This window comes from Saccoglossus kowalevskii, chromosome 20, assembly GCF_978046115.1.
Source record: "Saccoglossus kowalevskii chromosome 20, keSacKowa6.1, whole genome shotgun sequence".
Lineage (NCBI taxonomy): Eukaryota > Metazoa > Hemichordata > Enteropneusta > Harrimaniidae > Saccoglossus > Saccoglossus kowalevskii.
The window spans coordinates 19637536-19663572 of NC_140660.1; the positions used below are offsets into that span (position 1 = coordinate 19637536).

Here is a 26037-nt window from a genome sequence, read left to right on the forward strand (position 1 = left end):
ACAATATAATTACGTACCACCTTAATTTACGGGGTTTAAAGTATTATTGGAACATAGTTGAAGTCAAAATCTTCATCATTAACTCCAGGTAGATTTACAGCAAGTCTCAGATGTATTGGGGAAGCGTACAAGTGATGATAAGATATTATAATATGTGATTAACTATACAAGTTCGATATTTACTATAAGGTGACAGTCATCTTGAGCACTGCTTGAAACTAAACAAAGGCATTCCTTGCAGTTATTTTGTTAAGGAGTTATTCACTTTTGTGGGTTTTTTTTAGGAATGACATATTTCTAGCATATTAGAGATTTTTATTCTTGACTTGGATTAATTTTAGCTGCGCTTTCAACTTTGCATAAGTTTTGTTTTTGTGTCGATTTCAAATACAATATTCTATCCTAAATAAAGAGACAAGTTGAAAAAACGGGTTTTTCAGAAAAATAACAAACTTTTGCAGCCAAACGATCCGCTTGGTTACCATTGAGCCAATCGGTAATACAATTTTGCATTGAAATCCCTTGTATACGAACACCTCATTGCACGAAAAACGTGGGAAACTTTCCCCGCTGTTTAGATCAAAAGTGGTTATCGAAATAAAAACAAACCTAATACCACAATTGTTAAGCGTCGATCCATCAAAGAGGGCGCTGCGCGTCACCAATAGCCGTTTGACCTTTGAACCAATGCACCAAGCAGGCGAATCGGTTAGGAAGAAGTAGGCCAACTAAGTTCCCATCTGCGATCACCGAAATATAACAAATGACACTGCAGGCGCTCTTGAACAGGTGAGTGAGATGTGTTTTGCACTGGGAGAGGGAAGGGACTTTGTAAACAGTGTGTTTTGTCGGGACGCTCAAGATCCGACGTCAGCTGATCCGGCATGGAACTGTAAACCATGGCTGATTCAATGAACGACTCATCCGCCCGGGACGAGGTATCAAAGTTCGACAGCTGAAGTCATTCGATCAGTCTTGATCTACGGTATTCAGCCTATTGCATGTAGATTTAAACGTGCACTGTACTTGTTTGTCGTGTCGACTACCCGCTACTATCCCTGTGTACTTTGGCAGTGTCCCCAGGGGGGTGGGGGTGTACTGCAAGTCAGACCTGGTACCCATGCTGAAGTATAGCTTTTCAAAAAGCCTGGAAACATGTACTTATAAAATTATACCCCTTTCCAAGTGCAGAAACTTAAAATAGATACTAAAATACAAACTAAAATCATACTGTTTCCAAGTTGAGGTAACATGAGATTCCCTTTTTCACGCTTTATTTATAAATTTTAAAATATTCGATCCTAAACATGGTACGGTACCCGTGTCAAATAACTAAATAACACCCCCTTTACGCATTTTTTTTTACTTCAGCTTGCGTAGCTTATTTTATTCAGAGAACCTTCCTGCGGCTGTGTCGGTGGCTTAGTATTGTAATATGGACAGACGATCAGTTCGTCCCGACTAACCCGCTACCCGATGTTGCCCCACCATTCGATAAACCATATTCACCTAAAATACCATACTCCATTATAGACTTCATAATGTCAAATGCCCTGAAACACAATGCATTAATTTGTGGATGTATAATAACCTAATTAAAAGTAGGTTTTTAGTCAGTGTGCACAAAAAAAAAAAAAAAGAAAAAAACAAATTGTGGGCAAATATTTATTTTACACTTATATTGCCACTACATAGCGCCCTCTGTTGCCATGAAATATTTTAGCATAAATATTTTATAAAAAAATATTTTATACTGGTAGTCTTATTTTAAAAAAAAGCTGATTTTTTATAGGGCACTATGCGAGTAATTGTTCTTATACAGTCCGGAATTCTCGCGTGGCTGCGATAAAAATGTTGTTCTATGATTTGGTTTTTCTTTGTACATGAATCTTGTGAGGTTCACCATAATAAATCACATTGTTATATGCCAAATAATTTAAATACATTTGTTGACCATAAAACATCTAATATTATTTTCGTAAATGCCAGCCCTACTATTTAAATAATCAGTAAACGTAAAAATAACTCAATGAACATATACAGGGTCTAAATATCTAGAAGTTCTAGAAGTTTTATTTATGAATTGAGTCATGTTTTAACCCTTATTCCATACAGTGTAATGCGAAATATTTATTTAAATTAGTTAATACAAAATTGATAAAAAAAAACCCAGCACGAACAGGATTTTGTCTAAATCTAACTACCAGGTTATACTGCACTCAAAGCTATGCGTGATTATAGTAAAAGGCTTAAGTACTTAAGGTAGATGCTCCCAATATTTGAGAAAGTAGGTCATAAACCACATGACAATGTTCATTGGTTTATTATTTTAAATTATGAAGCTTTTGTCCCATCGCATAGCATTTTAGACTGTGTTACAGTGTTGTGTTTTGAGAAACTTGTTTTAAATCATGTATTTATTAAAAATATTTACTTTAATAACAATTCTACAGAACACAACATTGAAAGAAAACTTGCTCTTTTCAAAACCCAGATTATTTTGTCTGAATCTAACTATACTGCACTCAAAGCTTTGCGTGTTTATGGTAAAAGATTTAAGTACTTAAGGTAGATGCCTGCTCCCAATATTTGAGAAAGTAGGTCACAAACCACATGTTCATTAATTGGTTTATGATGTAAAACTATGAAGCTTTTGTCCCATTGATTAGCATTTTAATGTGTGTTACAGTATTGTGTTTTGAGAAACTTGTTTTAATTGATGTATTTATTAAAAATAGCTTCTTAAAAAACAATTCCACAGAACACATTGTAGAAAGAAAAATTTGCACTTTTCAAAACCCAGATTATTGAAATAATTTCATATATATAGTTTCATATAGTTTAATATAGTACTCTATCATTTACAATATGTGATACAAGCCTACAATTTGAGATGGTGCATAGGAACCATAGGATAAAAGCACTATAATACTGACAAAATGACAACTACTGTAAAATCTGTATTAGAAGCCGCATCCCTAAAAGAAGTCGCACCCATTCTTTTTGAATAATTGAGAAGCAAAAAATCATGATTTCTCATATGTGTAGATGCTCTAAAAGAAGCCTCATCCCCTCTATTGCATTGTACCATTTTAATAGAAGCCGCGGTTTCGAATACAGATTTTACAGTATCCTCTAAAATACAACCATAATTTTCACAAAAATTAGAGTGGTGACCCCTAACTTTTTTTGAGGTCAACATCATAATATTTCCCGGAGTACAATTTATTGCAAAATGAATAAATTCTGGGTATTTGCATTCATGAGTAGGCTTCTCGCTTAAAAAAAATGGTGGTAAGTTATAAATGCCATAGAGGGTGCACTTTAATGCACCCTCACGGAATAGGCTTTGCCAATGTAGTAATGGTTGGGTGATGGCCGAATGAAAAAACCTTGGCCGGTGATGATGTACATGTATCTTCATTTTATTTCAAAAAATGAAATATTAGACCTAAGATCGGTGTGTGATTTTCATTCTACTGCACAATAATTATGAGAATTAAAAAATATAAAATTGCCAAAAAAATAAAGAAAAGAAAAACAGCTCATGGCCTATAAATCAACACTATTTGGGACGAAATAAAAATCGAAACGTCTGAGAGCAATTAATTTATTCTTGCAGATCTCCACTTCGACGCTTGTCGGTTGTGTTACAGCATGTCCGAAGTATGTCATCTGCCGCAAGTCAAGATGACGTCATCTTGGAGAAAGTGAAGAACACTGCCGTGATAACAATGAATAGACCAAAAGCGCTGAACACTTTGAATTTAAGCATGGTTAGAAAAATATATCCCAAACTCAAAGTAAGTGGAAATAAAAGGACAATTGTGTAAGTGGAATGATATTAGGTTATTGCGTGAATACCGTAAAGTATGCATGAAGGCGGATGTGTTCCCATACTGCCTGAGTGCATACTTTCTGGTAATCTTGTGTTAACCATATTATATTACATATTTTTGTGCTTGTAATCATAATTGAATGAGAGATAACTGCCTGAAATGGCTACGAAAACCCTTTTTGCTCTATCCAAATGTCTTCGTTTAGTGACGCGACTATTTCTGTCATGTGCTATAGCTTCTAAAAGTTTTCGTTTGTTATATATAATGTGACGCATATTTTCCAAATAAGGAAGATATTTGAGCACATTAACAGTTTCTAACATGTCCAAACATGGATGTCAGATTATGATAAAACTGGTACGAAACATACTCTCTATGAATAAATGTAGTGTCCACCATTACAATACTTGAAGATACTATTCCACTCATATCTATGGCTTGTTTATTCTGCCTACATGTATATTGGACGGCCCCTCTTGTGCCAATCCCCCCTGATTTAGTTGGCTTAGAGTTATAAATGTTTCAGCTGCAAATTTAGCTTTTTTTTCAAAACCACAGTAATCTACCTAAATACTGTAGAATACTTTATTTTTGCTTGGAATTTATTTTCGCTATTTTCGCTGAAAGGATGATTCCGTGAAAATAAAATCCAGCGAATATACTTTTTTCCCTATATTCCACATTCAACTCGTCAAAAATCAGTGAAAATAATTTCCATACAAAACACCCAAAATGCCTTTTCAGCGAAAATTAATTCCAGCTAAAATAAAGTACTTCACAGTATGTCTCATATTCTAAACTAGGTAATTACTACACAGAATTGAAATTATTGATTAATGATACTTAAAAATTGTAAGTTTGTATGAAAGAGAAAGCCAGCTTGGAAATTAAGTTACACCAAAACTGTAGTGTAGTCTGTACAAGTTAAGATAAGTTTTTACGTTTTTTACTCTTTGAAGACAGTGTTTTAATTGTTCATTAGGAATGGGAGTCTGATGGTAGTACATCACTGGTGATCATCAAGGCAACTGGAGACAAAGCATTCTGTGCGGGAGGTGATATTAAAGGTATGTGTGACCGGTCTTAATACCGGGTCCCAGGGTAGAGGGCGCACTACATAGAATAATACCAGTCGGGTTACATATTCTCAGGGGCGGATATCCGGGCATTTTCATCGCATGGCAACCTTGCGGTGAAAACAAAAGCCAAAAACTCTCAGAAAACGGTACTATGGGATGGTTGTTGAGACTTCCCTGAACAGTGTAACAAGATTACCCCTGCGTGTGCAACATATATAAATTCGGTTGTTCAGGATTACTTCAAAGTTGAGTTTGTGTTGTTTTCCCGAATTTTCACCGGCTCTTCACTCGGTGTTCCACGGCAGTGTGCGCAGAGCCCATAAAAATACATGGTACAGTGGTACGCGTCTTAGCTACGTGGAATGTCTTATGACGTACATGTAGCTCCGCCCCGAGAATATTTAAACTTCAATTCTTTCGCTACTAGCCTAATGATTGTTCCACAATGCACTTCTTTTTTTGAGGAGCAATTTTTCAACCTTAAGGTAGCAAAGGAGATTTTATTTTTGATTCAGAAATTCTCTAAAAATTACTAAACATGCTACTATAACAACCTATACATCTTCTGAAAGCTTAGATATAAGTGTATACATCAGTCTATATGCCTTACCAATGTTTGTGTACCAAACAGTCATTATACCATACTTGTCCAACTTAGTGCCTAGGGTACCTGAAAAATCATGTGTTTTAACGTGGTTGGTGTTTAACCGAGCACTCCCTTGAAAAAGAAAGCAAATGACAAATTTTAGTTCGCCATGTGACAGATTGTGGGGGAAATGTTATGTCCTTCGGTTAAATAAAATTAAAAATTGCATCGTCAATGATTTTATTTTTATATTAAAGAAACATGAATGGTCACAAAAATTACTCAAATTTTATTACATTATTAATTACATACCACCAAAATCAAGAGTATGCAAACTCTTGATGCAAAGCATTTTCCCGCCATGATGTTTTCTTGTACAATTTGACCTGCAACAATGCCCTTTGACCTGATAGATCAAGTCTGTTATTAACCAATCAGGATGCTGTGTTGTACCGGCGTAATTCTCTGGGAATTCTCAAAGGCATTCTGGTAACATAATACGGAAGTGTATTCTCAACGTTGAAGGATGGCTGTTAGAATTGATTTTTGGCCAAAAAAACAACATGATTTTTTTAAAAAACTGGTAATAAGTAATTTTTGAAAGGTTAACAAAATATAGAATGAACTATTTACTGCATTTCGTGGTTGTTAACAGGTCATTGTTGAAGCATTGTTTACACACAGTTACCGTGGTATACGCATTCGCACGATATTCCTGGCAGCCGATATACATGCTTCATTGTATGAATACCAGTATTCAGAAGTCAAACAATAATCAAAGACTAGGTTTATTGATTAAACAGCCAGCATTTTGGAGGGGATGGGTGCTTAGCCGAACATGAAACGAAAAACAGAAATGTCCCATAAGTGGGGGTGGGAGCTTAGCCAAGCATGGGCGCTAAGCCAGTCAAGTACGGTAAATGTTAATTTACGTTTGGACTACTGTAAAATACTTTATTTTCACTTGCAACTAATTTTTGCTATTTACACTGAAGAAATGAATGTGTAAAATATAAAATTCAGTGAATATACCTTTTTTCCTATATTTTACGTTCAACTTGTCAACAATTTTAAAACAATTTATGAAAATAAATTCCATTAAAATCATAGAAAAATTATTTTCAGCGAAAATTAATTCCAGCTAAAATATAGTATTTTACAGTATACTGTTTAATAATGTTTGATGCAACTAACATTTTGCCTGTTTTTTTTCTACAATGTCTACCATAAAATCTGTATTAGAAGCCGCATCCCTAATAGAAGCCACATCCATTCTTTTTAAACAACTGAGAACCAAAATTCAAAATTCCTCATATATGTAGATGCTCTAGCTAAATTAGTAATAGAAGCCGCATCTCCTCTGTTGCATTGTACCATTTCAATAGAAGCCGCAGCTTTTAATACAGATTTTACAGTATAGTCTGAATTTTGACCAGATGGATCTAATTCTTAAACAGTCATGATAAAAATTAAAAAAAAAAAATGTGAAACAATTTTTTTTGGTTTTATTTTGCAACTAAAAGTTGACTTTAGCATTCAAAGGATTTAATTAACAATTCCTTCTTCTGACAATGTTCTGATGACAATTACAGCAATTACAGATGCAGCTAGAGCTGGCGAACCACATGGTCATAATTTTTTTAAAGAAGAATACATTTTAAACCATGCCATAGGAACTCTTAGAATACCCTATGTAGCCCTGATAAATGGTATTACTATGGGTGGGGTAAGTATGGAGGTTATAGCTATCAAAACTGCCCCTGTTTGATGTGGGTTAACTACAACATATTTGATTGATAACCAATGCAAATTTTTGTTGCAAATATGTTAGATATTTCCCCCTGAACACAAATAAAAAATTAATTGTAGAATCTGAATATAAATTTAATCAGGTCTCAAGACACTCACAGTTTATTCATTTTGCAATAAATTGCACTCCAGAGTTAAAAGTTGTGGGTCACCTGTTAATCGATAGGTTTCTATGGCTTTATTATGCCATATCTCGAATTGTAACTTGGTGATCTAGGCTGAAAAAATTATATATTTTGAATGATGGGTCTTAAAAAGTTTCAAAAATTTAATTTTTCTTTAACATTGTGCTCCAAGAAATTGTTGATTTTTGAAAAATATTCATGCAGGATTCTCAAAACACGTCATTATAACACACACAAAATTACTATATTATGCAGAGGTGGCGCCACGGAATTTTGCGAGATCTGCGTTGAAGGTGCAACTTTACTAGGGGGTCCAGCGACATGCTCCCCTTTAAAAATCCATATCCTTATGTATTTATCTAGTTATCTTCTAAGAAATAAAAAAAAAAAAAATCTAGACCCTCTCAAATGCTATTTCCTGCATTTTTGAGGTGCAAATTTTGCTGACACAAAGGTTTTTTTCAGCTTTAGTTTAAAGGGGCAATATTTTTTTCAAGAGGGTGACCGAGACATTAGCTTCATGATTTTACATAATAAACCAATGAACATGAATGAAAAATTATGAGTAGGCTTCTACCTTAAAGCAAGTTAGAAGTTAGGTTACAGTCGGACCGTACTGTAAATATGGAACATCTTAAAATGGCGGCTTTGTGATGTCAAATGAAAGATTCTGCAACTGCATATTCATATTCTTAATTTATTTTTGTTATCAGGGTGTCGGTTTATCGGTTCATGGACACTTTCGTGTTGCTACACAACGTACATTATTTGCCATGCCTGAAACTGCTGTTGGTCTTTTCCCAGACGTAGGTGGTAGTTATTTCTTGTCTCGTCTTGGTGGAAATTTAGGAATATATTTAGCATTAACTGGTGTTCGTTTGAAAGGAAGAGATGTCCAGAGGGCTGGCGTGGCAACACACTTTGTGGAAACTGAGCAGGTAGGAGACTTTATTCTTAAAGTCATAATTTTTAAAATCAAAGCTACTTACAAGATTGTGTCTGATTGGCTATCCAGCCCTATCACCTAATATTCAGACCAATCAGAGAGCAGCTTGTATATAAAAGTTGTGACCAGTAAATTACAACCTGATACAAGAAATAACCAGAAACAATTATTTTTTGTCTCCCATGTGCAAATGAGAGTCTTCACAGTTAGTGTGTCTCTATGTGTGTGTGTCTGTCCATCTGTTCCACTGATATCAGAACTGATAATTGGATTTTGATGACAGTTGGTACATAGATGTTCTGGTGCATATTAATAAACTAATTAGCATATTAATTAGAAACTTCAAGCATTTTTATTTGTTTCTCATGCATTATTCAACATATTTCAATGAACGCAGATGACCTGCGATATTGCACATTGTTTTTGATTGAAATCCTGGAGTATTATTGACCAACTTTAATTTGTTTCTCAAGTACCATTCAACAAATTTCAATGAATACTTAGATTTTGGGATAATGTGCAATCCTGATTAGTTTTTGGTTGAAATCAATGTGATAAGATTATTATTTCAGATGATTATATATGGCCATGTAACTTCAATAATTAATTAATATGTATAATTGTAATATGACAAGATATATGACCAAAATATCAAGTCACCATATATGGTCATTATTTCATTAAATATTTATTTAATTATTAAACCATAGTTACTTTGAAACACTCTGATAATTGCTTACAGTTATATTTTTAAATGCTGTATTTTGCTCTGATAGAAGCACATGTTCTAACTTCATGCCTTCAATATCTTCAGCACAAGGCAGTTCTTTTGATTTTATTTATACTTTTAAGGTTTTAATCTTTATTTGTTGCTTCATAACAATTATAACTATTTTCTAAAATTTTCTTTTCAGCTTGGTGACTTGGAGAAATCTTTAATTAATTTAGAAAATGCAAATGAAAATAAAGTATTAGATGTACTGGATAGTTATCATAACAAGGTAGATGTGCTTATATTTCTTGTTGGTGACTAATGTTTTTGCAATGCATACAGAGCTAAATATCCTGTGAGGTTATACAGTACAGCCCATGTGGAAATAATTTCAAATTCTTCTTCATGGCGTTCACCACAGTTACAAATATGAGACATATTGTTGCAGATTATCCTGCACAATTTAGATATGTGGTAGTTTTTAAAGCAAACTAGCCAAACTGATAGCCAGCACAAAGCTAGCTAATTGTAATGCTCAGACTGTATTTTAAGTGCACAAGTACACTTTAGAATTTGCTTCAAGACACATATAGGCATCCATAAATGTTTTTCTTTCAATTTCAATGAATAATGGCATTCGTTTTTTTATTTCACATGTGCATTTGTATTCATATAATGTTATTACGAGGACACCGCAAAGGATGCATGAAGACATCGGCCGACAGGCAGCTGAGATCGATGTGATGGTTTACTGTCTGAGTTCATACTTTGCAGTATCCTCACAATAACATTATTATCTTTAATCTCAATGATACATCATGGGAATGCAGAAATCTAAAAACTTTCATGCCTTTTTCGTGAAAAAGAAAAGTAGCAAAGGGGCTGTTATTGTTTTTTTTTTATTATTAGAGGACGCTAATGCACAGCACATAATCATTTTATATTTGAAATTCGCATTTCCTAATATACCCAGTGCAATATCGTAAAACTTTACAGTGGCAGATGTATAATAATAATTAATATAAGGTTATTACAAGGATACCTCAAAGTATGCACAAAGACAATGTAGTGGGAGTATCGTCCGTCACGCAGCGAAGGTCGATGTGACACATACTGTCTGAGTGCATATGAAATATCCTCGTAATAACCTTATTATTATACATCTTTTCCTCAAGGATACATCATGGATACCGAAATCCAAAAAGTTTAGAACAGAATCAGCGAACTTCTTTGTGTGGAGTCCGGTCAAACCCTGGTGGCAGCCATATTTGTTTTTATTATGCTTTAGTTGCTTAATCATTCCTTATTTGGAATTCGCATTTCCTAATATGGTAGGATGAAAATACCCCATCAAATTCTGCAAAATTACGGCATGCTGTAACTTTAGGAGTTATGATGACAGATGTATATCAATAGTGTTTACAGTAACAAAACAAATAAATAAATAAATGCCCAGTTCAAGTAGTTATTGCATGTGTTGTGTTTATTTTGTTGGTATCAAAAACATAGTTATCTTGGTGTCTGTCAATATTAATTTTTAATGACCCTCCAGGAAGGAATTGTTGCTGAGGTCAGTACAATATAACCAGGGTATAACATAACATTTAGCTAGCTTTTAACTCGCTAGCTTAGCCTGTTTCAAAACTGTTAAATATATAAATTGTGTAGAGTAATCTACCTAAATATGTCTCATATTAGTAAATAAATAAACATAAATAAATTCTGCAAAGAATAGGCTAAGAAGCCTGATAAAGACTTTTAATAAAATATTTGAAAAAAATTGGAATTTTTTTGTCAAAGTTGAATACAACATTCAAGATCTCGCGAGATGCATGAAAGATGCACATCGAACGTCTGCCGCAAAAATCGAACGATTTGATTTTGAACTAGAATTTCTTTATTTCGTAGCTCACATCGACCGGCCGATCTTCGACAGAGGAATATTGCTTCCGAATACCGTCACCTAATCGAAATTGCCTATCATCAAATGTGTACAGCACATTGTTAAGCATGGAAATGTCCCCCAAAATACTTTCGCGTTTGTCGAATCCCACGCGATGTTTGATGCCACTACGACGCTATGACCTTTGTTTGTCCTGTTTTTATGTTCGATTTCACGCATAACGCATGATTCTCGCAGTGAACGGAAAATGGTCTATTAATTTCTATAATTTTCACAGTGTACGTTGGATGCAGATAAAGAATTCAGCTTGAAACCTCACTTAGAGAAAATTGATAGACTGTTCGGCGGAAACACTTTAGAAGAAATATTTGAAAACTTGGAGAAAGACGGCAGTGAATGGGCTTTGAAACAGCTGGAGGTAAGGCAAGCAAGGCTGGATAAAATAAGGGCAGACAACTTGCATATTCATGTACAGTTGTGTTGTAGTTTGTGTAGTTGGGTATGGCATGATATGATATTTTAGCAAATTAATGCACAGAAAAAGTGACGACAATCATGTTTAGCCCTGTTGTAGTTTTCTCAATGTCACATGTCACTAATTAACCAATGGCTGCTCGTAGCCATTTAAATGCCTAGCAAGAACCAATGAAATTTTTTAAATATTATTTTTCTCAGGTGCTCCCTGTTTGAGGGCGTAATCACCTGGGTCAGAGGTGAGACCAACATGTGGTCTTTTGTTTACTACTTAGCGACTGTGTACCTGTGGGTTTATTCTGTGTGTTAATGGATGTTCTAATCTTGGTGTTTTTCCAGTGATTTCTCTTGGTGCAATCCAAATACAGTAGGTGTGTCTTGTTTACCTGAGATTTGCAAGAGTTTGAGCTGGCCAACATGTTAGTTTTTTTCATATGGTTGATGACTGGCATGTTGATTTCCCATTTTTGAGCCATATTTTCAACTTTCTTCGTCATTTTCATATAGCAATCTCGTCATATGTTAACATTGTCGTCTATGGAAATTCAATTAGTGGTATGAGCCCTCAATAGCATTTTCAGTCCCTGTTGGACAACATCCGTGCGTGCATGCATATGTGCATCCACCCCTATATCTTAGACATGCCTTACATTCAAACTTCACACATACATCATACATAATATTCTACATACATGTACATTGTATGCACATCAATTTGTTTCACAAACTGATTCTAGATGGCCAAATGGCACCTTTTTTTTGTGATGAAAAATCATCAAACTCTGGCATTCCAGAACTGGATCTTTGCTGTTTGCAGATGGATTTTGTTCAAACTTGGTACATACATTGGACATTATGGGACCTTGGTTTTCAGATTAGATTTAAATTGGCTGACTGGTGTCCATTTTTAAAGAATGCAGTTCTAAAGTCATATCTCTGACATGCTTTGACTAATTATGTTCATATTTTATATATTCATTAAACATCATGTAATAGATATATAGATGAATTGATTTGACGATCTGGTTCAAATGGTTGGTGGCCATTTTGTTTTAATTAATGCTGTTCCAGAGCAATATCTTCTAGTATGGACAAGTACTTGTTTGATGATCAGATACAAAATGACTGAATGTTGGTCATTTTAATGTTAAATCATCATAATCAAGCATTAGCTTTTGGATCCATATCTCTGACATGTTTATGTTCCAACTATATTACTGTAAGCAAAACTATATAGCTTAAATTTGATAACCAACAAGGACTAAGAAGGTAAAATAGTTTGCAGTCACAAACGTTTATGGAATTTTTTTTAAATTATTACTTTTGAATGAAATGGTCAAAATTTCCCGTGCCTAAAGGCCCTAACAAAAGTTAACCTTGGTGAAGAGAATTTTGTAGATAGTCAGTTTGCTGCTAAACAGGAAAGACTTGAAGATAGGAAACCTAAAAATTGTATCCTACATATTAAACGCACAACTTTGCAACACATGCGTAATTATGGAGAGATTTTTAATTGTATTAATTTTACTTTAATATGATTTTATCATATCACACCGTATTATCTTATTTTATCTTTCTTAATATCTTATTTTATCTTTCTTAATATCTTATTTTATCTTTCCTAATATCTTATTTTATCTTTCTTAATATCTTATTTTATCTTTCTTAATATCTTATTTTATCTTTCCTAATATCTTATTTTATCTTTCCTAATATCTTATTTTATCTTTCTTAATATCTTATTTTATCTTTCTTAATATCATATTTTGTAATATGAGATTCTTATTAATTTTGTATTATCAGATTCTTAAGCGTATGTCACCAACATCTATGAAGGTTACGCTACGTCAGTTACGAGAAGGTGCTAAGATGAGTTTTAATGACTGTTTTACAATGGAGTTCAGGATATGCAGTGGATGTCTGGTAAATTAATGTTTTTTTGATATTAATAATATCAATGTGTTTTTTCACAAACAGTCTGAGCATAACTCAACGTTCATGTTGTCTATCAGTTGGTTTTGCCTTTTCATAAAAACTTCATATAAAGTATTACTGTAAAATATTTCTGCTTGGAATTTGTTTTCCCTATTTTTGCTGAAGGAATGATTGATTGAAAATAAAATCCAGCAAATATACCTTTTTTTTCTATATTTCACATTCAACTCATCAAAAAACAGTAGAAATAAATTCCATACGAAAAATTATTTCCAGCTAAAATAAAGTATCATACAGTATAGCTATCAATAATTTAAACTTAGGGACGACGTCAAAAGATCGATGTCGGATAAAAACTTAATTCTTTTAGTTTTTCCCCAAAACCCCCCACCCCCCACTGAAACTTAATTGATAAATATTGATCATGGCATCAGACTGCATTCACCATTGAATTCAAATTGATAGTCGGACAGTAGTATGGCATAGCAGTTGGTTGTAATAATGAAGCGGAATATACGCATTCACAAACTACTATTCTGGGTTTTCGGACCAAACCATTTTCTCGTCTTGGATGTTTTTTTTTCGTTTTCTGTTATTTTGTCTATGATTGGATAGAAAAAACGATCTACAAATACTCCAAATTTTTTTTGACTTCATTAATAAAATAAAATCGTTTTTGTAGGATGGAAACTTTCTGAGGTCAACCCCCCCCCCACCCCAAACTAAAGCAAATAAGTTTTTTTATCCGACATCAATCTTTTGACGTCATCCCTTATACCTTCTAATATACCTTCTAGTATACCTTCTAGTATACCTTCTAGTATACCTTCTAGTATACCTTCTTGTATACCTTCTAGTATACATTCTAGTATACCTTCTAGTATACCTTCTAGTATATCTTCTAGTATACCTTCTAGTATACCTTCTAGTGTACCTTCTAGTGTACCTTCTAGTGTACCTTCTAGTGTACCTTCTAGTGTACCTTCTAGTGTACCTTCTAGTACACCTTCTAGTACACCTTCTAGTATACCTTCTAGTATACCTTCTAGTATACCTTCTAGTATTCCTTCTAGTATACCTTCTAGTATACCTTCTAGTATACCTTTTAGTATACCTTCTAGTATACCTTCTAGTACACCTTTTAGTACACCTTTTAGTACACCTTTTAGTATACCTTCTAGTATACCTTCTAGTATACCTTCTAGTATACCTTCTAGTATACCTTCTAGTATACATTCTAGTACACCTTCTAGTACACCTTCTAGTATTCCTTCTAGTATTCCTTCTAGTATTCCTTCTAGTATTCCTTCTAGTATACCTTCTAGTATACCTTCTAGTATACCTTCTAGTATATCTTCTAGTATATCTTCTAGTATACCTTCTAGTATACCTTCTAGTATACCTTCTAGTATACCTTCTAGTATACCTAGTATACATTCTAGTATACCTTCTAGTATTCCTTCTAGTATATCTTCTAGTATTCCTTCTAGTATATCTTCTAGTATATCTTCTAGTATACCTTCTAGTATACCTTCTAGTATTCCTTCTAGTATACCTTCTAGTATACCGTCTAGTATATCTTCTAGTATATCTTCTAGTATATCTTCTAGTATATCTTCTAGTATACCTTCTAGTATACCTTCTAGTATACCATCTTGAATTTTCAAGGTGAATGTTCCGGCGAAGCACCCCACTCTATATCACCTTGAAGTATTTCATTAGGACTATGTGTATGTGACAATGCCCTCACAGTTTAGAATCAGTTTAACGACAGCCAATCATATAACTTCTTTCTTCAACGCGCTTGGCCAAGCTATCAAAATCTTCGAGGCGGAGCTAAGTCACTAAACGCCCCACGTTGCTATTTAAGACGCGCACCACTCTACCATGTATTTCTATGGACTCTGCGCGAGCTGCTGTACACTGGTGAAAAAATCGAGAAAACAGCACAAACTTAACTTTGAAGAAATCCAACCAAATTTAAATAGTTTGCATATGTAGGGGGTGACAACAACCATCCCAAAATACCGTTTTCTGAGAATTTATTGGTCTTTGTTTCACCATGATGGTTGCCAGGCGGTGAAAATGCCTGACCCGAGAATAAATGTCGCTGAGCACAGCTAAAGCTGTGTTTGCTTGGATGTCGAGGCGATACAGCGACAATATCCATACATCATGCAACTCACTGATATTCAGACCAAAGCTATTCAAGCTTTACTTAATAATAGTGGTAATAGTGTTGTCACCACTGTTGACTATTATAGAAGAGTAGGTGTTATACCCCAAAGCTCGTGATATCACTGCAACACATATCGGCAGTAATGAAGCCAAAAATATCAGAAATGCAGAGCTCCGAGCGCTTTCTGGCAGTCTTTGTAACAACGCTTGGATGTCGAGGCGATACAGCGACAATATCCATACATCATGCAACTCACTGATAGCTATTTTTAATAGTTATTTAGGACTACGATTACCAAATATTATCTTCAATATATCATATTTATCAGTCCGAGCAGAGTTTATTTATTTATAAACTACTATTTTGTAACAAAGCATTCTATTGGTAGGTAAACTTTCTATCGCGCAACCACGTGACATACACGATTATGAATGGTATTACCGCACGGTGTTGTAGAGGGAGGAATGTCCGAACGGAACAACACCGTGCAGGCGGACGATGTAGTATACCTTCTAGTATATCTTTTAGTATACCTTCTAGTATACTTTCTAGTATATCTTCTAGTATACCTTCTAATATACCTTCTAGTATACATTCTAGTATACCTTCTAGTATACATTCTAGTATACCTTCTAGTATACATTCTAGTATACCTTCTAGTATACCTTCTAGTATACCTTTTAGTATACCTTCTAGTATACCTAGTATACATTCTAGTATACCTTCTAGTATGCCTTTTAGTATACCTTCTAGTATACCTTTTAGTATACCTTCTAGTATACCTAGTATACCTAGTATACATTCTAGTATACCTTCTAGTATGCCTTTTAGTATACCTTCTAGTATACCTTCTAGTATACCTTCTAGTATACCTTCTAGTATACATTCTAGTATACCTTCTAGTATACCTAGTATACATTCTAGTATACCTAGTATACATTCTAGTATACCTTCTAGTATACCTAGTATACCTAGTATACCTTCTAGTATACCTAGTATACCTAGTATACCTTCTAGTATACCTTCTAATATACCTAGTATACCACCTAGTATACCTTCTAGTATACCTTCTAGTATACCTAGTATACATTCTAGTATACCTTCTAATATACCTAGTATACCTTCTAGTATACCTTCTAGTATACCTAGTATACATTCTAGTATACCTTCTAGTATACCTTCTAGTGTACCTTCTAGTATACCTTCTAGTATACCTTCTAGTATACCTTCTAGTATACCTTCTAGTATACCTTCTAGTATACCTTCTAGTATACCTTCTAGTATACCTAGTATACCTTCTAGTATACCTAGTATACCTTCTAGTATACCTAGTATACCTTCTAGTATACCTTCTAGTATACCTTCTAGTATACCTTCTAGTATACCTAGTATACCTTCTAGTATACCTTTTAGTATACCTTCTAGTATACATTCTAGTATACCTTCTAGTATACCTTCTAGTATACATTCTAGTATACATTCTAGTATACCTTCTAGTATACATTCTAGTATACCTTCTAGTATACCTTCTAGTATACCTTCTAGTATAACTTCTAGTATACCTAGTATACCTTTTAGTATACCTTCTAATATACCTTCTAGTATACATTCTAGTATACCTTCTAGTGTACCTTCTAGTATACATTCTACAACCACGTGACATACACGATTATGAATGGTATTACCGCACGGTGTTGTAGAAGGAGGAATGTCCGAACGGAACAACACCGTGCAGGCGGACGATGTAGTATACCTTCTAGTATATCTTTTAGTATACCTTCTAGTATACTTTCTAGTATATCTTCTAGTATACCTTCTAATATACCTTCTAGTATATCTTCTAGTATACATTCTAGTATACCTTCTAGTATACATTCTAGTATACCTTCTAGTATACATTCTAGTATACCTTCTAGTATACATTCTAGTATACCTTCTAGTATACCTTCTAGTATACATTCTAGTATACATTCTAGTATACCTTCTAGTATGCCTTTTAGTATACCTTCTAGTATACCTTCTAGTATGCCTTCTAGTATGCCTTTTAGTATACCTTCTAGTATACCTTCTAGTATGCCTTTTAGTATGCCTTTTAGTATACCTTCTAGTATGCCTTTTAGTATACCTTCTAGTATACCTTCTAGTATACCTTCTAGTATACCTTTTAGTATACCTTTTAGTATACCTTCTAGTATACCTAGTATACCTAGTATACATTCTAGTATACATTCTAGTATACCTTCTAGTATGCCTTTTAGTATACCTTCTAGTATACCTTCTAGTATACCTTCTAGTATACCTAGTATACATTCTAGTATACATTCTAGTATACCTTCTAGTATGCCTTTTAGTATACCTTCTAGTATACCTTCTAGTATGCCTTTTAGTATACCTTCTAGTATACCTTCTAGTATACCTTCTAGTATACCTTCTAGTATACCTTCTAGTATGCCTTTTAGTATACCTTCTAGTATACCTTCTAGTATACCTTCTAGTATACCTTTTAGTATACCTTTTAGTATACCTTCTAGTATACCTAGTATACCTAGTATACATTCTAGTATACCTTCTAGTATGCCTTCTAGTATACCTTCTAGTATACCTTCTAGTATACCTTCTAGTGTACCTTCTAGTGTACCTTCTAGTATACCTTCTAGTATACATTCTAGTGTACCTTCTAGTATACATTCTAGTATACCTAGTATACATTCTAGTATACCTTCTAGTATACCTAGTATACCTAGTATACCTTCTAGTATACCTAGTATACCTTCTAGTATATCTAGTATACATTCTAGTATACCTAGTATACATTCTAGTATACCTTCTAATATACCTAGTATACCACCTAGTATACCTTCTAGTATACCTTCTAGTATACCTAGTATACATTCTAGTATACCTTCTAATATACCTAGTATACCTTCTAGTATACCTTCTAGTATACCTAGTATACATTCTAGTATACCTTCTAGTATACCTTCTAGTGTACCTTCTAGTATACCTTCTAGTATACCTTCTAGTATACCTTCTAGTATACCTTCTAGTATACCTTCTAGTATACCTTCTAGTATACCTTCTAGTATACCTAGTATACCTTCTAGTATACCTAGTATACCTTCTAGTATACCTAGTATACCTTCTAGTATACCTTCTAGTATACCTTCTAGTATACCTTCTAGTATACCTAGTATACCTTCTAGTATACCTTTTAGTATACCTTCTAGTATACATTCTAGTATACCTTCTAGTATACCTTCTAGTATACATTCTAGTATACATTCTAGTATACCTTCTAGTATACATTCTAGTATACCTTCTAGTATACCTTCTAGTATACCTTCTAGTATACCTTCTAGTATACCTAGTATACCTTTTAGTATACCTTCTAATATACCTTCTAGTATACATTCTAGTATACCTTCTAGTGTACCTTCTAGTATACATTCTACAACCACGTGACATACACGATTATGAATGGTATTACCGCACGGTGTTGTAGAAGGAGGAATGTCCGAACGGAACAACACCGTGCAGGCGGACGATGTAGTATACCTTCTAGTATATCTTTTAGTATACCTTCTAGTATACTTTCTAGTATATCTTCTAGTATACCTTCTAATATACCTTCTAGTATATCTTCTAGTATACATTCTAGTATACCTTCTAGTATACATTCTAGTATACCTTCTAGTATACATTCTAGTATACCTTCTAGTATACATTCTAGTATACCTTCTAGTATACATTCTAGTATACCTTCTAGTATACCTTCTAGTATACCTTCTAGTATACCTAGTATACATTCTAGTATACATTCTAGTATACCTTCTAGTATGCCTTTTAGTATACCTTCTAGTATACCTTCTAGTATGCCTTCTAGTATGCCTTTTAGTATACCTTCTAGTATACCTTCTAGTATGCCTTTTAGTATGCCTTTTAGTATACCTTCTAGTATGCCTTTTAGTATACCTTCTAGTATACCTTCTAGTATACCTTCTAGTATACCTTTTAGTATACCTTTTAGTATACCTTCTAGTATACCTAGTATACCTAGTATACATTCTAGTATACATTCTAGTATACCTTCTAGTATGCCTTTTAGTATACCTTCTAGTATACCTTCTAGTATACCTTCTAGTATACCTAGTATACATTCTAGTATACATTCTAGTATACCTTCTAGTATGCCTTTTAGTATACCTTCTAGTATACCTTCTAGTATGCCTTTTAGTATACCTTCTAGTATACCTTCTAGTATACCTTCTAGTATACCTTCTAGTATACCTTCTAGTATGCCTTTTAGTATGCCTTTTAGTATACCTTCTAGTATACCTTCTAGTATACCTTCTAGTATACCTTTTAGTATACCTTTTAGTATACCTTCTAGTATACCTAGTATACCTAGTATACATTCTAGTATACCTTCTAGTATGCCTTTTAGTATACCTTCTAGTATACCTTCTAGTATACCTTCTAGTGTACCTTCTAGTGTACCTTCTAGTATACCTTCTAGTATACATTCTAGTGTACCTTCTAGTATACATTCTAGTATACCTAGTATACATTCTAGTATACCTTCTAGTATACCTAGTATACCTAGTATACCTTCTAGTATACCTAGTATACCTTCTAGTATATCTAGTATACATTCTAGTATACCTAGTATACATTCTAGTATACCTTCTAATATACCTAGTATACCACCTAGTATACCTTCTAGTATACCTTCTAGTATACCTAGTATACATTCTAGTATACCTTCTAATATACCTAGTATACCTTCTAGTATACCTTCTAGTATACCTTCTAGTGTACCTTCTAGTGTACCTTCTAGTGTACCTTCTAGTGTACCTTCTAGTATACCTAGTATACCTTCTAGTATACCTTCTAGTATACCTAGTATACCTTCTAGTATACCTTCTAGTATACCTAGTATACCTTCTAGTTTACCTTCTAGTATACCTAGTATACCTTTTAGTATACCTAGTATACCTTTTAGTATACCTTCTAATATACCTTCTAGTATACATTCTAGTATACATTCTAGTGTACCTTCTAGTGTACCTTCTAGTGTACCTTCTAGTGTACCTTCTAGTGTACCTTCTAGTATACATTCTAGTATACATTCTAGTATACATTCTAGTATACCTTCTAGTATACATTCTAGTATACCTTCTAGTATACCTTCTAGTATACCTAGTATACCTTCTAGTATACCTAGTATACCTTCTAGTATACATTCTAGTATACCTAGTATACATTCTAGTATACCTTCTAGTATACCTTCTAATATACCTAGTATACCACCTAGTATACCTTCTAGTATACATTCTAGTATACCTAGTATACATTCTAGTATACCTTCTAATATACCTAGTATACCACCTAGTATACCTTCTAGTATACCTTCTAGTATACCTAGTATACATTCTAGTATACCTTCTAATATACCTAGTATACCTTCTAGTATACCTTCTAGTATACCTTCTAGTGTACCTTCTAGTGTACCTTCTAGTGTACCTTCTAGTATACCTTCTAGTATACCTAGTATACCTTCTAGTATACCTTCTAGTATACCTAGTATACCTTCTAGTATACCTTCTAGTATACCTAGTATACCTTCTAGTTTACCTTCTAGTATACCTAGTATACCTTTTAGTATACCTAGTATACCTTTTAGTATACCTTCTAATATACCTTCTAGTATACATTCTAGTATACATTCTAGTGTACCTTCTAGTGTACCTTCTAGTGTACCTTCTAGTGTACCTTCTAGTATACATTCTAGTATACATTCTAGTATACATTCTAGTATACCTTCTAGTATACATTCTAGTATACCTTCTAGTATACCTTCTAGTATACCTAGTATACCTTCTAGTATACCTAGTATACCTTCTAGTATACATTCTAGTATACCTAGTATACATTCTAGTATACCTTCTAGTATACCTTCTAATATACCTAGTATACCACCTAGTATACCTTCTAGTATACCTTCTAGTATACCTAGTATACATTCTAGTATACCTTCTAATATACCTAGTATACCTTCTAGTATACCTTCTAGTGTACCTTCTAGTGTACCTTCTAGTATTCCTTCTAGTATTCCTTCTAGTATTCCTTCTAGTATACCTAGTATACCTTCTAGTATACCTTCTAGTATACCTAGTATACCTTCTAGTATACCTAGTATACCTAGTATACCTTCTAGTATACCTTCTAGTATACATTCTAGTATACATTCTAGTATACATTCTAGTATACATTCTAGTATACATTCTAGTATACCTTCTAGTATACCTTCTAGTATACATTCTAGTATACCTTCTAGTATACCTTCTAGTATACATTCTAGTATACCTTCTAATATACCTAGTATACCTTCTAGTATACCTTCTAGTGTACCTTCTAGTGTACCTTCTAGTGTACCTTCTAGTATACCTTCTAGTATTCCTTCTAGTATTCCTTCTAGTGTTCCTTCTAGTATACCTAGTATACCTTCTAGTATACCTTCTAGTATACCTTCTAGTATACCTTCTAGTATACCTAGTATACCTTCTAGTATACCTTCTAGTATACCTAGTATACCTAGTATACCTTCTAGTATACCTTCTAGTATACCTTCTAGTATACCTTCTAGTATACATTCTAGTATACATTCTAGTATACATTCTAGTATACATTCTAGTATACATTCTAGTATACATTCTAGTATACATTCTAGTATACATTCTAGTATACATTCTAGTATACCTTCTAGTATACATTCTAGTATACATTCTAGTATACCTTCTAGTATACCTTCTAGTATACCTTCTAGTATACCTTCCAAATTATTTATGCAGATTACCATGCATAATACACATAACAGTTTTAAACACAAGCTGAAATATAACTAGGTTAGGTTGAAGCTAGCTAAATGTTCTGCATATTGCTGCACAATTCACTAAGTTCAATTACTCACCATAGACTCCGGTCAGTCGAAATGACTATTTTGAACTGTAATTCGTTTCTCTCATGCATGTCTTGTTCATTTTTTTTTACCAATGTGTTGTAGGAAATGGATAGCAAGAACGGTAACACACCAAGGCTCTTCTTCGGGAATTGCCAGCCTGCTACCCACATAGCAATGCTATTTGTGTATGGTCAACCCTTTCCGCTGGACCAAGCGCTACCTGATCGAGCGGTGGTTGAGACTGGAGCCAGCAGAGTCTGGAGTCCAATCTCGCGCCCGATCAGATCCTTTGGTTTCTCCCGTGCATACACTGATTGGTGTAGCGGAAGGGAGATCCGTTCATCACTCTGTTGGCCAGACAGCTGACTTCTCGTCCATCATTTAGACGAAATGAACTTGTCCTTTCAGTGATTGTTGCCTATAGGTCAGCCTTGTCCCCCACCATTGAGAATTCTCTGGGAACGAGGCTAGCCGGTTGTCATTCCATTAGGAGACTGTTTACTGTTTGATCAAAGGCCTAGACCCTGAATGAGGGAATCAACCAATTGGTAACTGGTATCGGTTGTGTTGGCTGCTCTAAGCAGGCTGCCCTTTGAGCCTCTCCGATCAGCACCACTCATACTTTTGACGTGGAAAATAGTCTTCCTACTCGCCTCAGGTAGGCGCCGGTCAGAGCTAGGCGCACTGTCCTTCTCGGATGGGTGTACCACCTTTATGGACAATCAAGTCGTGATAAAGACACGAATTGGGTTTCTCGTCATGAATCAAATCCGGGGACGCGATCCACAACCGATCGTCATTCCCTGGCTGGCAACATTGCCAACCCGGAGGATCACGAGGAGTTGTTTCTCTGCCCGGTTCGAGCGCTGAGTTGCTACGAGAGCCGTACTAAGGAGTCATGGCATGGCATCAAGCACAGGTTTATGTGTTATGGCCAGGGTAAGCTGTCAGGCTTTCTCAACACAGGGTTTAAGATCCACCGAGTACGATTGCTAACTCATTAGCTCTTGCGTCAAGTGCCCCCCTCGAGCATGTGCAGAGGGCAGGCTTCTGGAGAATGCAAATGTCTTTACCACTTTAACCTAAAAGATACCCAATCCATTGAGAAGGGTCTTTTTAAGGAGGGTTCCGTCATAGTGGGTCAGGCTTTGGTTACTGACCCTACCCGGACGATCTCAGGAATCCCTGCTCATAGGAGATAGAGGACTCTCTGCTACAGATTTGTGCGGAGAAGTTGTCCAAGAGTTTGGGTCAAGCGTTTTCGAGCATACTGAACCCCGTCACCGTTCAGCACTTGGCTTTGTTCCGGGGATGGCACTGGCAAGATAGACACCATTACTTCACTGGTCTCAACTAGGTAGAGAGGGTATATCCAGGTTCAAAATAGTCATTTTGACTGACCGGAGTCTATGGTGGGTATGGACTATGTGAATAGGCGGGTTCTGAGTACCCTCTGCCCAAGTTCCTAGACATGATTTTCATATTGCTGACCCGTTCTTGGAAATGTTCTACATATCACTACACGTTCTTAGACATGTCCTGCATATCCTGCATATTGCTGCGTTGTTCCAGGAAATGCCCTGCATATTTCTGTACCTTTCCTAAAACATGTTCTGCATATTGTTGCACAATTTTCATAGATTTTCTGTATATGCATGTAATTTTTGTTCTGAGAACATCACCCTTGTTAACACCTAGTTATGCTTAGCATCCTGGTTCAGAGTTTGCTCGACCTGACTAAGTGCTTACCATTCTGATAATTCACAGAAAAATCAACAATATAGATTGACAGTATTTAAAAAAACACAGGTCTATATATCAAAAATAAACAATTCAGAGATCATACAATGTTTTTTTTTATAGGCTGGCCATGACTTCTATGAAGGCGTCCGTGCTGTATTGGTAGATAAAGACAATTCACCGAAATGGAATCCTGCTACCATAAATGAAGTTACGTCGGAAATTGTTGATGCACATTTCAAGCCCCTGGACTCTGCCAATGAACTTATCATAAACTAGAACATCTTGTATCAGCTGTACAGAAAGTGTCATATCAGTGTTATAAGCAAATATAACAGAATTTAAGCCAATTCTCATTCGAAAAGTATTCTTGTTATGGCTGTACATTGTTAGTTTTCACTATTGGTGTTGAACTGTGTGTCCTCTAACCTGATATGAAGTGTCACTGAAGCATACCAAATCTGTTGTGGTGTTACTCATGATTATTCCTTGGTGTGGTAATGATGCAACACAAACTTATAACATTGACATGGTGATCTTTTATACATTTAATAGCTACCACATTATTTATAAACCTTTAGAATGTTCCTACGGTCAAGTTGAAAAACTTCTCTCTCAGTAGTCACTAAGCTGATTCATGGGATTCAATTTAAACTCACAATTCGAAAATCATTTCAGAATTGGTACGACTTACAGAACTGTATTGTAATCTGAAATTATATATTAAAACTAATATGAAAAATAATATGAAATGACCTGATGCTGAATGAGAACAACATATTTGTGTTTTATTTTTTATTGAATGGAAAAGAATATTAAGATCTACAAAAACAAAACAATTAACTGACAAGTACATTACACGGCATAGTCAAATAAGTATGAGAAAGATGTATGAGCGTTTTGCACAGTCCTAAATTGTTTATAATTAACTCGCTTATATATCAACTCCAATGAAAAAATATTGTTCACATGCTTGATTTTTTACTCAATCAAGAAGGATGTTTTACATAATGTATGCATTGGCTCCTGTGTGCGAAGTGTGTGCGTTTGTTCCATTGATATGGCAAGAACTAATTATCAGATTTCAATGAAACTTGGTACATACATGATCTGGGATAATGCTCAGATCCGAGTAGTTTTGGGTTGAAATCCAGGCTTATTAATTAGCTAATTTAAGCATTTTCACTTGTTTCTCATGTACCATTCAAATATGCTCTGGGATAATACTAAGACCTCAGAAGTTTTGGGTTAAAATCCGTACATATTAAGTACCTAAAATGCATATTACTTAGTGAATGTAAGGTTTTTCATTAGTTTCTCATGTATTTAACATATTTCAATAAAACTTTGTACAGTCATGCTCTGGGATAATTCACAGACTTGAATAGTTTTGGTTGCATCCTTGAATATTAATTATCTAATTTGCATATTCATTGACCAATACCAAGGGCCATTTAACAGATTTCATGAAACTTGGTACATAGGGGCTCTGGGATAATGCATAGACCCGAGGTCTGACTTTTATCACATTAAATTTGAGATCTATGGAGAATTCTGCCGATAAATACAACTTGTATGTGCTGTGAAATACCCTAAATATCGGGTATAAAACGGGCTGTGAAGCAGACGACAAACGTCCTATTTTTACTGTCGTCATTTTGCCTTTTGGGGGTGCTGGTGATGACGTCGCTAATGGACATCATGTCTCAGCCATATCGCTATTGTATACACGTACCTATACTATTCTGG

General features: G+C 34.6%; 1 protein-coding gene across 1 annotated transcript; it reads left to right on the plus strand.

The window, feature by feature from the left end:
- The first annotated feature begins 680 nt into the window (after positions 1-680).
- Positions 681-25667, plus strand: LOC100367527 (3-hydroxyisobutyryl-CoA hydrolase, mitochondrial-like). The gene is made up of 9 exons (XM_002736211.4): positions 681-789; positions 3623-3803; positions 4822-4906; positions 7097-7230; positions 8152-8376; positions 9299-9385; positions 11277-11417; positions 13277-13396; positions 24412-25667. The coding sequence occupies exons 1-9, from the start codon at positions 764-766 to the stop codon at positions 24565-24567; spliced, it is 1155 nt and encodes a 384-aa protein (XP_002736257.1). The 5' UTR covers positions 681-763; the 3' UTR covers positions 24568-25667.
- The last annotated feature ends 370 nt before the right edge of the window (positions 25668-26037 follow it).

What these genes read in the sequence shown, in the direction of transcription:
- LOC100367527 (XM_002736211.4), top strand. Translation starts at nt 764, where the DNA reads ATGACACTGCAGGCGCTCTTGAACAG. An exon ending in TGCGGGAGGTGATATTAAAG is followed by an intron (nt 4,907 to 7,096) that starts GTATGTGTGACC and finishes TGACAATTACAG; the next exon opens with CAATTACAGATGCAGCTAGA. An exon ending in GGATATGCAGTGGATGTCTG is followed by an intron (nt 13,397 to 24,411) that starts GTAAATTAATGT and finishes TTTTTTTTATAG; the next exon opens with GCTGGCCATGACTTCTATGA.